The following is a 12,186-nucleotide window of genomic DNA, read 5'->3' as shown; positions in this document are numbered from 1 at the left end:
CAGAAATGAAGGTGGTCATCCAGCAAAGATTAAAGAATCAGTACAATCACTCCATATGCAAATGCCAGAGTCACAAAGAACCTTTGTTGGGCCCACAACAAAAACCCTGTTCTTCATTGATTCAACACGCACACAGAATTACATGGTACAAGCACAAGAGAGTATACTAGAGAGCTTGACCTTGCAGCACAGACTGAAATGCAGGATGGATTCCCTCTTTGCTCCGACAGTGTAGGATAAGAAGTATTTTGCTAACACACTTGGAATGCTCTTCTGCAGCAGCAACCAGACGATATAACAATGCCAGGCCTGAGGCTGTTTGACTTTTGATTCAACAGAGGATCTGCAAAAAGCAACTACAGTAAGAGCATTGGGGCAGTTGGACTATTGTCAACATCATAGAGGAAAGAAAAGCAGACGCATGGAGATGGAAAAGAGCACAATGCTTTCAAAGGCCCTGAGACTCACAGAAGAGGAAGACGCAATGGCATCCCAAGTATTGGAGATCATTGGTGGGATCAGTCTTGAGGCCCTTCAGACCCTGGAGGAGCCTGAGGACAGAGATGTGTGGTCACTAGAGGAGGGGGATGACTCTGTGTTCTACAGTGACGAGGACCAAAATCATGAGGACATAAAAACAAAGATAGCCTTTGATTTTGGTGTTAATGGGTGCCGGCGTCTTGTTAACAGTGAGGCCACTGATGAACCTATCCCACAGACAGAAGATGATCCAGGAGCAGAAGTCAGTACTGACCTGCAAAATTCAGAGATGGAGAGGGAAGTTACTCCGCAGGTCATTCTGACTGAACATGAGGAGGAAAGCAAAGAACCCCAGACACCAAATATTGAACCGATGAATCAATCAGATCCTGCAGATCCAGGAGCAGAGAGCAATCCAACCCCAGAGAAGTCAATGAGCACCTGGGGAGAAATTCTGCAACTTAACGGCACAGTGGCAGACATGCAGACACAGCCTGGACAGAATATATCATCAGGGGAAGGTAAGAGGAATGTAGTATTACACAATCTAATCAATTTCGAGAGTGAGGATTTTGTTTACAGAATACAAAAGATGTATTTTCCTTTCTTTACTTTTCAGAGAATCTACCAGTTGAGGTGTCAGAGGCACAAACATCAAATCTTGAACCCTTTGATGTGTCTAATGAGGAGAGTTGTATGAGGCTGAGTGGGGAACCAGAGGCCCCAAACCAGATGTCTAGTGCTGAACACCTGATGTCAGGTGATGGTGACAGGGAGCCAGAGCAGGACCACAACTTGCATGTTCCTGCAGGATCCCAGCAAGAACCCAGTCCGGGTCACTCCACTCTGCCGAGGAAATCCAGCCCCGACCACCACAAACCCTTCAACCACCTCACCTCCTCCAAATACGGCACCGTGTCCTACCGTAAGATCCGCAGAGGAAACACCCGCCAGAAGATAGAAACCTTTGAGTACATGATCATGAATTTGTAAGAATTAAAAGTGCCTGGACATGATGCATAACATAAAATTAACACTAAAGGAAACTGACTGTACATCTATGCCATATGGGAACCAGTTTTCACATCTAAATTTAACATCAACTTGTAGATGGTATATGCTTAATGAAAATCCCTGATGTAACTCACAAGATCACACAAACCTTACATACAATGCCAAGACTAATAGGATTTCTATATGAAGAAGACTATTTATATCTGTTGTGTAACGTGATGGGAGATGAATGCCTATTTACCATCTCATATCCAGGAGGTATGTTTTTAATTGCAGTGGCTTTAAGAAGAGAAAATCTTGTTATGTAAGGCAGGTATTTGAACAGCAGATTAAATACATAATGTAAGAAGCTCAGGGCTTTATAATCCTACTAGCTATAATAACTAAGATGGTGGCTGGTATCAAGTTAACTGTCTTAATCTTTGGAGTACACAGGTAGTGAAACTATGACTGCAAGTATCAAGTGATACCTAAACATAAATATACAATACTTGTCTTAATGACTGGTGGATATAAAAAAAAATGTCAAATAAAGAGATAAAGTCTTATTCTTAAGTCATTTTATTTCTACTTTCTTAGAAAATGCATGTTCATCCATTTGTGTGTAAGAGTTTGATAACAGCTTAGAAAAATCACAGCACAGGTTTATCGGGTGTTTTAGACCAACACTTCCCTCTAGTGAAAAAAAGAAATTCATACAGTTTCCACAACAAAAACCTCCAATCTATATAATGCAGCATTTAAAACCAGAGAAACAGCGTTTTCACCCAAGAGCCTCATGAAATGTAAAGTAGACGACATCTGGAAAAAGTACAGCAGATGTCTCACCAAAAATATGTGTTTTATACAAATTAGTAAATTCTAAATTACATGCAATATAACTCATTATTCAGTCCCAGCAGAGCAAACACAACCAGAAAATAAGTTTTTACATTTCAGATCTACGAGGCACTGTTAATCCTTACATCTTTGGCAGTGAAAAGATATTTTATAACACAAAACTTATCAGACGAATTGTTCTTTAAAGTACATTCACATGAAGCCCAGTTTTTAAAGCAATCATCTAAAAGGCACATGCGTGGTCTTTTCCCTAAATGCCAGAGTAGAGGAACTTTTCGAAAATAAGCACCCTCCAGACCAAACTTTCCTAAACAGACAGAGGATTCTGGCACTAGTGTTTAAACTCAAGCTCAGTTGAGGTTGATATAATAATAAAAAAAGGAAATCAAAAACATTGCACATCCCCACACCCTCTGCTTCACAGCGCGCACACACATATCACTGCCACCAAAGCGTTTCCCATTGTCTTTGGAGAGTCCTGTGTTGAAGCTGGACCACAGACTGTACTGTAGTATGAGGCCACTGATGGTATTTATTGCATGTTTGAACACTTAAAACTCATTCAGTCTCTTGACTGAGCGTGGTAATGTGTGAACTGCCATTTTTGGAAGGCGTTCACGGGTTCACAAGGGCTGAGGCGAAGAGTGTCACCCTGAGGCCCCGCCTCCAGGCACATGTGGCGGGAAACGAACTCCGCCATGAGGTGCTCCGCCTAGACAAAGACAAAACAGAGGATATAATTAATGTTCATTAATTATTAATCACCTTCTAAACCTGTGGTTCCAAACTTTTTTTTGTGGGACGTACCTCCACATCCCTTGACTTTTAGCTAATTATTTAAACTGTTTACTTTTAGTTAACTATTTCACCTGTTTATCCATTAATTTTAGATAATTATTCCAACTTTTCATCCCAATTTCTTTTTGCTAATCACCCTCATTTGTAATCTGTTTGCACGTTTATTTTCCTCCTAAACACAAATGCGTGGAAAAGTTTTTTTAAGTCAACTTGTAATTTCTTTCTAATTTCACTTAGTTGAGTTAGTCCAAAATCTTTCCATGTGCCCAGGAGTCACAGACACTCATTTATAAACTGACAGTTATACTTTGCTTCCAAGTGAGTCTGTTGTTGAAGCAAATCAACAGCAGACCAATTCTGTTGTCTTTAAGAGACCTAGAATTTCTAAAATGACAGAGTGGTGAAGGAAAGAAAAACAAATATGGTGGAGAAAGCAAATGGTACACCCAAGGTCAACCTACCAGTGCTGAGTTGGAGGATTTGTGGAACCAGCGGAGTTCAGACTTGACATTATCACATGATTTTAAAGTGATGCCACTTTCTTTGGTTTGGGGAGCGACACAAAGGTCCTGCTGGCGAAGATGCCTCATCCAGGTGTAGTTAAAGTGCTGACTCTGTGATATAAGAGAGAAATAGAGAGGAGCGACATAGAGGGAATAGTGAACAGCATGATATTAAGCTCCATGAAAAGTAAAAGATTTAAAAAAAGATGGCTCATTGGGGCTGCTCTGAATCCAAGACGACCACATTTAGAAAGTCTTGGTCTCATCTTGGACTCCACCCTTGTTTATCGTGGCTTGGGTCCTGTCTCGGAATCTGATTACATTTGTGCTGGTTTATGTCTATTCCTGGATATTTTTGTGTTATGCCCACCCTCGTAATTATCACAGTCATGAGGCCAGATCTGCATAACATGAGCATGTTTTTCTGAGCAACATTCCGATCTGTCAAATAAAGTGAAGCCTACCTGCTTGCTGAGATCACAGATCTCGAAGGACAGAGAGTCTTTCTGCAGACTGAGGCATTTTCTTAAGCCACGATTGAAGACCTACAGGGAAACATGAAATGATAAGTGTCAGGGGTGAAGCAACAGCACTGCCAACACTTGTTTACTAATTTGAAGTCATACATAAAAATCACAGTCTCTAGCCCTTTTCAGAAATGGAATACTAAATTGCTGTCAGATTAACGTAATGAAAGGGGCTTCTGTTTGGTTTCTCAGCACAGATAATAATGATGTTATGGAAGGAAAGCATTACAAACTTTGATTTGGAACTGATCAATTAGGGAAATGTGAATTAAATTTAAGTGAAGAGCATTGTGTGCTGCAAGACAGAAAAATGTACGATCAGGAGCATCCACTTACCAGGCCTTCAGCTTTGACTAAAGGAGCCTTCATATCAGGATACACGTTCTCCAGGTACCACTTGAAGGATTTGCATTTGAGCCTGTTCCTAAGCTCAATCTGCTCCGTGAGGTTGCCGATGTCAATGATCTTTTTATCCAGCAGGTGGTGGTAGCCGTGGCCATAGAAAAGGTCCTTGTATTCATCCAGCCAAACTTCAGCCACCCTCGCCAGGTTACGCTCCACTGTCTTCTGCCTGTCCTTGGGGAATTTGTAAGGGTTCTGTCCTCGGAAGATGTGCCCCACTCGAGAGCAGGGGATAATCTCTATTTCCCCTCCACACATCCAGATCTGTTCGAGCGGCGACATGTAGGATCATTTTAGGATTTGTGCTCATGTGAAAGAAGTTTGACAGAATTCCAAATGTGACTAATATGACTAATATACCTTAAATGAAATCTCCATGTTCTCGCCACCCCACACATCCAGGCCAGGATCATAGGCACCAAGTTCATAGAAGTATTTTTTGTCTATGGAGAAAAGCCCTCCAGCCATAACTGGACATCTGAAAGATGAAAAAAAAGGAATAGAAGACATACAGTACATAAAAATAACAACTGAAGCTGAGTTTAAGCCAAGAATCATAAATAATAATAAGTTAAAAATAACAGCATGGAAAGCCCCTCGTCTTGGACTCTGCGTAGGTACCTGATGGGATCTGCGATGGTCATGTTATTCCTCTTAATATACTCGTCTGGTAACGCACTCCAGCCAAACACCAAAGGCCATTTGAAAATACCTCTTTGGAAGTTGTCAACCAGCATATAACTGAAAAGAAAGAGCCAGAACAGAAGCTCCAACATCATAATGACAACATGATCACATCTCATATACAGTATGGCTACTCTGCCACTCAAGTCACCTCATGTCTTTATCACTGATGACTTCAATGACTGGACAGGGCACCTTCTTACGATCCAGATAGACTCTCTCCAGCAGCGGCTCCAGCCAGCCCACGTTACACTCCACGTGGGAATCAAGGAAGGTAAGAACCTCGCCTAAGAGAAAAGCAAACATCCTGCTGCAGTTAAACAAATAACCATCCTTCTTATTAACAGTGAACCCCCTGTAACATTTATCAAAGAGTTTTTTGACAGAGTGTCGATTGTTTATGTATGCAAATAATAGCACAACAGCATATGGTGAGAGAGCAGATGCAAGTTTAACACTTGGCTGTTTCTCTTGAAAAATAATGTGCAACTCAGTGTTATTGATCTTGTGTTTCTGCCACTGTATTTATTACAAGGATGTTTAATATATAAATGAACGTTCACCATCTGTTACTTCATGCACACATCTGCTAAAATGTGTGCACTTGTGCAAATGAAGGTGCAGCAAACTGTCAAGCAGTTTGGAATTGCAACATACAGAGACTGGATCACAGACTTCCTGTACCTTTCCCCTATTTAATATGCATTTGTCTGTGTCAGTTTGGAGTTTCAAAGACCGAGATGACTAAATCAAAAAGTGAGGATTAGACTGTTAATGTGTGTCTTTGTTCTAACTTTACAGCAGCAGGATGTTGACCTGAAAAATCTTGTTTGTTTGTTTTCTGTTTCTGGTTTTACATCTTGTGTATAAGTGTTAATAATTACCAGAGCTTGTTCACAATTTCATTGAATATCGTATTTGCTCATTTGCAAGTACCAGAGCTGAGATAACTATAAAGCAATATAACTTTTTAAACAGTGTTTTTTAATCCATGTCATATTGATTAGCGTAATACATTAGTCCATACAGTTACAGGCTAGTGAAGCAAGACATCACACATTTAAATTAAGCATCTATAGGTTTAGCCTGTATTTTAGCCACTGACATCAGGCTTTGTGTATGATTAGATTACATGAAGGTACATCACTGCACCAAAAATGTAAATAATGAACATTCCTTTACACTGTGTGCTTTATTCAGCACCTTAATCACGTCACTCTCATACTATTCTCATAATTAACTTTAACCTCAGAGTTCAGGGGGACGATTATGTCACACGTTTTGACACATTCATGTGAATTCTGTTGTTGTTCTTTTATATGGGTCATGTTGCCTCATGCACACCTCCATCACTGTTGTACATTAACTATACATTAAAAACATTTGTTACAAAAACGGTTCATCATTCAACAGTGTTTACCTTTGGCAACGGCCGCTCCGGCCAGCCTGGCCCTGATCAGGCCCTGACGCTCCTTCAAGCGAATGATTCGCACTTTGGGAAACTGGGACATGTATTTATCCAGCTGCTCCTTTAGATAGTCTGCGGGAATAAAAGTGAGTAGTGAAATTACTTTGTAGTTATTTGTCATTTCACAACACTGACAGCATTTAACACTTATCAATGAGCCTCATTGAACTACTGTCTGTACACTTTTTGGGTCTCTAACAACAGCTGAAGACTGTATCATGCTATGTGATGCCGAAACAACTGGAAGATTAACTGATTAGTTGATTGACAGAAAATTAATCAACAACTTTGATTAGAGCTGCTATGATTAGTCAATAAATCAATTAATTGATTGACAGACAACGCATCAACTAACCAACTTTTTTAATACTTGATTGATCGTTTTTGGGTCATTTTTTAACACAAAAGAAGAAGAAGAAAAAAAAATCTCAGATTCTAGCTTCACAATTTTTTTAATGGATAATGAAAATAATTGTTAGTTGCAGCCCTAATTTTGATAATTACTAAATAATTCAGGTCATGCATTAAGTAAACTGTGGCACCAGCTTCTTAAATAGGAACATTTTCTGATTTTCTTTGTTTTATATAACTGTAAATATTTGGACTATTTGAAGATGTCACCTTGGAATCTGGGAACTTATGATAGATGTTTTTCACTGGTTTATATACTAAACAATGAATTAATTAATCAAAAAATAGAAAGACTAATCAGTAATGAAAATAATCATGAGTTGCAGCCCTGTTATTATGTTTATATAAAACTAAATATGGTAAAAGTGCCAGATGGGTGTTCAGTTGTTGTGGATTTCCATAACATTCAGTCACACGCTGTTTAATAGCCTAAAATCTGATTAATCATTATGAATTAACAAAAGTTTCAGCATTTTCATGAAAAAAACTACACTATTAAGTTATTTATCATTACTATTACTGTATTACTTTGCCTACCAATTATAGGCTTTAAACAGGGAATTGTATGAAGACAAGCACAAGTCCAGTGCCAGTAAATGTGATGTTTTTTGGGCATACTGGGCACTGCAGACAAGCCAAAAGGAATAAAATCATAAAAGCTCAGTGCTCTCTTTTGTCAGTAAGGGAAGTGTTTTGGTGCTTGCTGCTGTTGACAATTTTATCCTCCTGTGGAGACCAATTCAAGATAATAGGCTCTACTCGAGAAGCATTCAGAACACTTTTACCTTTGGTGCTGAAATCATCCACGAGAATGATCTCTTTGAGGAGGTGTGGCGGAGATCTGTTGAGAACGCTGTGCACAGAGCGCAGTAGCGTGGACCACACTTCATCCACGAAACAGAAAATCACACTGGTGGAAGGCAAGTCATCGTGGACTAGATTCTGCGCACACCTGGAAAACACGGCAAAAAAAAGGGAGAGAGACAATTTAGCTTGTCAATCATAGCGATTTGAGATGTAATGTGTGCAGAAGAGACTCACATATCGGGCCTGGTGTCTGGAATGGCACGGTCCACGGGGATCTTGTCACTCAGGTAGACGTTAAAATGACCTTCGTTCCATCTCCTCTTCACCTCTGCGTCTTCTTCGCTGGCAACAATCACCGCCTGGCCGAACTGGCCTACCGCCTTGGCATTTCTGGGAGCGTAAGTCAAATCCAGAGAAAGCACTTTGTGGACACCTGGTTTTCTGACAGCGGTGAAGTTATCCTTGGAGTCCTCTCCTGCTGGGAGCTTGATTGTAGGTTTCGACGGTTGTTTCGCCACATTCACATCACTCTTGACAAACTTCTTGACCTGTTTTTCCTCCTTTTTTATCTCAACCTCCTTTCCTTTTACATCCTTGTTTGGAGGTGTTGTTTTAACAGGGTGTGTCTCCTCAGCCTGAGGCTGGCTCACCTTTGAGCCGGTCTTCGGTTCATCCTTGACTTTTACATTTGTCTTTAAATCCTTTTTGTCCAGAGCATTTTTTATGGCATCTCCGGTTTTAATGAGTTTGTTTTCCTGAACACCAGGTGGCACTTGGGTTAAATTGGACGGCACTACAGGTAAAGTCACTTTATTAGAGCCATCTATGACTCTACTTTTCTCTAATTTTGGTCCATTCTGATCCAAATTTACTGCTTTTTTAGCAGGAACACCCTGCTTTGATGGGCCATTTTGCAGGGCAGCTCCCTCATTATGTTTAGAAACTAGAGATTCAGAGTGGTCACTCTTGAGAAGCTTATCTCCTGCTTGTTGCAACATTTGGTCCCGTTTCTTCCCCCCCTGTCTGTACACTTGGGCTAGTTTGACACCTGAACTGAGTGGCCCTTTGCCCGCATGTGTCACAGCCAAGTCCACCCTCTGCACCGGGTGTTTAAACCCCCTTTTCACCAGCTGTGTCATCTTGGACTGCTGCTTGAAAACCTCCCTTTCTTTTATCACTCGCTCCTTCAAAAGCTGACTGTTCACGTCGTTTATTGATATGCGGAGTGCAGCCATGTCAAACAGCAGCCAAATGACGGAGGCAATGAACACAAATGCGAGTACCCTCCCACTGCCCCTTAAGTATCTCCTAACTTTCATCATTCTAAGGTTTTCTCTAAAAAAGGGAACATATAGAAAATGTCAAAGTATCATAGTGAGTGGGCCACTACCGAGTTGTAGGCAAGGTTTTCTTAACTTTGGAGAAGTTAGCTGCCTGCGTGGCATGCTAGAAATATTGCATGGAGCAGCAGCGGCAGTCAGTGTTGACAGTCAGAAATATACAGCAGGCTGTAACACCCGCGGCCCAGCACAAAGCTACACTGTAAAGTTATGTTGCCATACCGTATCCTTCCCGTCTTCTGCAACCGACCGGGGACATTATCATAGTCTCGCAAAATCCACCGACTTCCTCCTGGCTGAGAGAAACTTTGCCCAAGTTCCCGGTTTCTTCGCTAAATGTCCACGCCACAACTTTAAGTGACACACTGCTTTGTATGAGGACGTAGCTGCCGACTTCCACCTTATCGGTTTTCTCTGATTGGACACACATATGCAGGCAAGTCTCGGCCTACACGGAGCTGACGGCAAGTTCATCGTGAATACTGCAGGAAGTGTGGTGTTTCACCTTCAAAATCATGCATGTATTATCTTATAATGCAACCATGTTCAAATTAAAGCCTTCAGCGTGCCAATTTAGATAAGAAGTTAAAGGATTGGATCACACTTTTTCAAGTCAGTCTTAAAACATCAGTTTTCTTGCTGTAATGATTCATCCTGTTCATACTGACTATTAGAAGATCCATTCATAATGCACTTACAATGTAAGTGATGGGGGACAAAAGCCACAAGTCTCCTTCTGTGCAAAAATGTGTTTAAAAGTGTATCTGAAGAGGTTTTCCTCGCTGTAATCATTCCTCCTGTTCATACTGGCTGTTAAAAGATCCCCTTCAAATGTGCTTTCAATGTAAGTGACGGAGGCCAAAATCCGTGTGTCCATGCAGTCATTTTGTGAAAAAGTGCATTTAAAAGTTTATCTGAAGCTTATATGAGGCTTCAGCAGTCTGAGTTAGTCATATCAAGTGGATATCTGCTACATTTAAGTCTTTTTAGCATCAAATTTCCTCTTTGTGTTTCCCCAGACAGTGTTTCCCTGTTGAGCTGCGGTGGAAGTATAGAGGGACTGTGGCACTAAATAGACTGTAATGTTGAAAGATATCTACTGGATGTGACTAATATGGGCGGCTAAAGCTTAATATTAGCTTCTGATAAACTTTTCAATACATTTCTGTACAGAAGGAGGACTGTGAATTTTGACCCCCATCACTTACATTGTAAGTGCATTATGAAGGGATCTTCTAATGGTCAGTATGAACAGAAAAAATAATTACAGCAAAAAAAATCTATTTCAATGTTCATTTGGACACCTGACTGTTGTTTTAAGACAAACTTGAAATTGTTAACCTGTCCTTTAACCATAACTTTACTTTGTAGGTCTTAACCGGAAGCGATTTCTTAACTCACTCGTGTCTGGACAGCAAACGCACCGTGAGCAGCACGTCAGCAGAGTAGCAGCAGCAGTGAGCTCCTTCTGTGTGTCTTCACCGGAGGCGTTCAGGTGCAGTGTTGAGCGTAGGTCACCCGCGTGTTGAAAGCGCTCAGATCTCAATACACACGGAGAAAAATAGACTTAAAGCTTAAATTAACGCTTCAGGTCGCGGTTTAGCCCGTGAGACGCGGCCAGCCTGCACGGAGCCGCTGCAGACAGCTGCATTGATTATACCTGTTGCGTATGACGTGCGCGTGAAAAACGCGTCTGACGCGCTTGCTGCGTAGACACGCGGTAACAGTTTGACAGCTTTGCATTTAAGTTGGCAACAAGTAGCAACTGCTCAGTAGTAGCTGTCACAGATGTGGGGTGAGCACAGACGTTTATTGTTTGTTGTACTTTCTGTTAAGAAAAGTTGTTTTAACACCATAATGTCGAATGGAGGCAAGCTTAACCTGCACAATGAACTGACACTCAACACACCTCAAAGAGTTGCATAACTAGCTTTACCACTGTGATGAATCAGGAGCGTATGTGTGCTGTCGACATACACAGTATATGTATTTGTGTTTCTCCATTTAAACCACAATTCAAACTCTGGTTAATCAGACTCAGAGTTGTCACATTAAAAAATGTCTAAATAGCTTCAACTAAAGATAATTTTAAGGGCTAACCCACGGCTATTTGGGATATAATTAGATTTTTATGTATCAATCAAATAGTCAAAAACAATACTTGTCCATTATCAGACTTCAGTTTCTGATGACTTTTAATTGCTTAATTGTTTGACCAGCAGTTAACTCAAAGTAGGATATTCAATTTAAAGGCCTATTACTTATTATTATTATGTTTTAATCATGAATTTATGGTTCACATACTGGGACAAATTAGGTTGAGGTTTACTTTAACAACAATATATTTTAAAATATAACATATCAGACTTTGTCAGGGATAGAACGATACAGTCCTGGACTTATTTCCATTGTTGTCTCCAGTGTTTTCAGTTACTGCTTAAAAATGTGACTGTTTGACAAATTGGAATCAGAGGCCTGTTTTACTATTATTTCTGTAAAATATAACTGTTGTACACAGGATTAAAAACAATTATTTTAAGGTTATTTTAATTATTGATTAATTTGCTAATATTTATTATAGGCATAATCATGAATCACATAAATCGTTTAATCTATAAGTCAAACAACTGTAATAAACATGTTCATTCAGTTTGCCAGAGTCTGCAATGATGTTAAATGTTGACGGTTGTTTTGTCCAACCAACAGTCCAAAAACCCAAATATATTCACTTTACTGTGAAAGAGGAAAAACAGGAAATCCTCCCATTGAAGAAACTGGAACCAAAGAATGTTTGGTTCAATATTGTTGCAGATTAGTTTTCTGTTGATTGACTAATTGATTAATCAGCTAATTGTTTCAGCTCCAATTTATGTGTTTTCTGAATTCTTTTTTCGTCCCTGTATTAAAAGACA

General features: G+C 40.1%; 2 protein-coding genes across 2 annotated transcripts; one reads left to right on the top strand and one right to left on the bottom strand.

Annotated features, from left to right (window-relative positions):
• Nucleotides 1–133: 133 nt before the first annotated feature.
• Nucleotides 134–2,049, top strand: LOC137192612 (uncharacterized). The gene is made up of 2 exons (XM_067603437.1): nucleotides 134–1,001; nucleotides 1,100–2,049. The coding sequence occupies exons 1-2, from the start codon at nucleotides 422–424 to the stop codon at nucleotides 1,471–1,473; spliced, it is 954 nt and encodes a 317-aa protein (XP_067459538.1). The 5' UTR covers nucleotides 134–421; the 3' UTR covers nucleotides 1,474–2,049.
• On the bottom strand, nucleotides 2,040–9,795 carry LOC137192610 (polypeptide N-acetylgalactosaminyltransferase 5). Its single transcript, XM_067603435.1, has 10 exons — nucleotides 8,169–9,795; nucleotides 7,913–8,079; nucleotides 6,669–6,788; nucleotides 5,400–5,535; nucleotides 5,186–5,305; nucleotides 4,925–5,042; nucleotides 4,499–4,828; nucleotides 4,100–4,180; nucleotides 3,594–3,746; nucleotides 2,040–3,046 (listed from the first exon to the last, which is right to left on the bottom strand). Exons 1-10 carry the CDS (start codon nucleotides 9,254–9,256, stop codon nucleotides 2,897–2,899), a joined length of 2,463 nt encoding a protein of 820 aa, XP_067459536.1. The 5' UTR covers nucleotides 9,257–9,795; the 3' UTR covers nucleotides 2,040–2,896.
• Between the last annotated feature and the right edge of the window lie 2,391 nt (nucleotides 9,796–12,186).

The sequence above is a fragment of the Thunnus thynnus genome, chromosome 11 (genome assembly GCF_963924715.1).
Source record: "Thunnus thynnus chromosome 11, fThuThy2.1, whole genome shotgun sequence".
Lineage (NCBI taxonomy): Eukaryota > Metazoa > Chordata > Actinopteri > Scombriformes > Scombridae > Thunnus > Thunnus thynnus.
The sequence above is the reverse complement of the archived record's forward strand: the minus strand, read 5'-3'. Positions and strand labels throughout refer to the sequence as shown.

Coding starts and splice junctions, on each gene's coding strand:
- LOC137192612 (XM_067603437.1), top strand. CDS start 422: ATGGAGATGGAAAAGAGCACAATGCTTTCAAAGGCCCTGAGACTCACA. Junction 1,002..1,099: donor GAATATATCATCAGGGGAAG/GTAAGAGGAATG, acceptor TTTACTTTTCAG/AGAATCTACCAGTTGAGGTG.
- LOC137192610 (XM_067603435.1), bottom strand. CDS start 9,256: ATGATGAAAGTTAGGAGATACTTAAGGGGCAGTGGGAGGGTACTCGCA. Junction 4,181..4,498: donor TAGTCAAAGCTGAAGGCCTG/GTAAGTGGATGC, acceptor GTTTCCCTGTAG/GTCTTCAATCGTGGCTTAAG. Junction 3,747..4,099: donor TCTGTGATCTCAGCAAGCAG/GTAGGCTTCACT, acceptor CTTATATCACAG/AGTCAGCACTTTAACTACAC.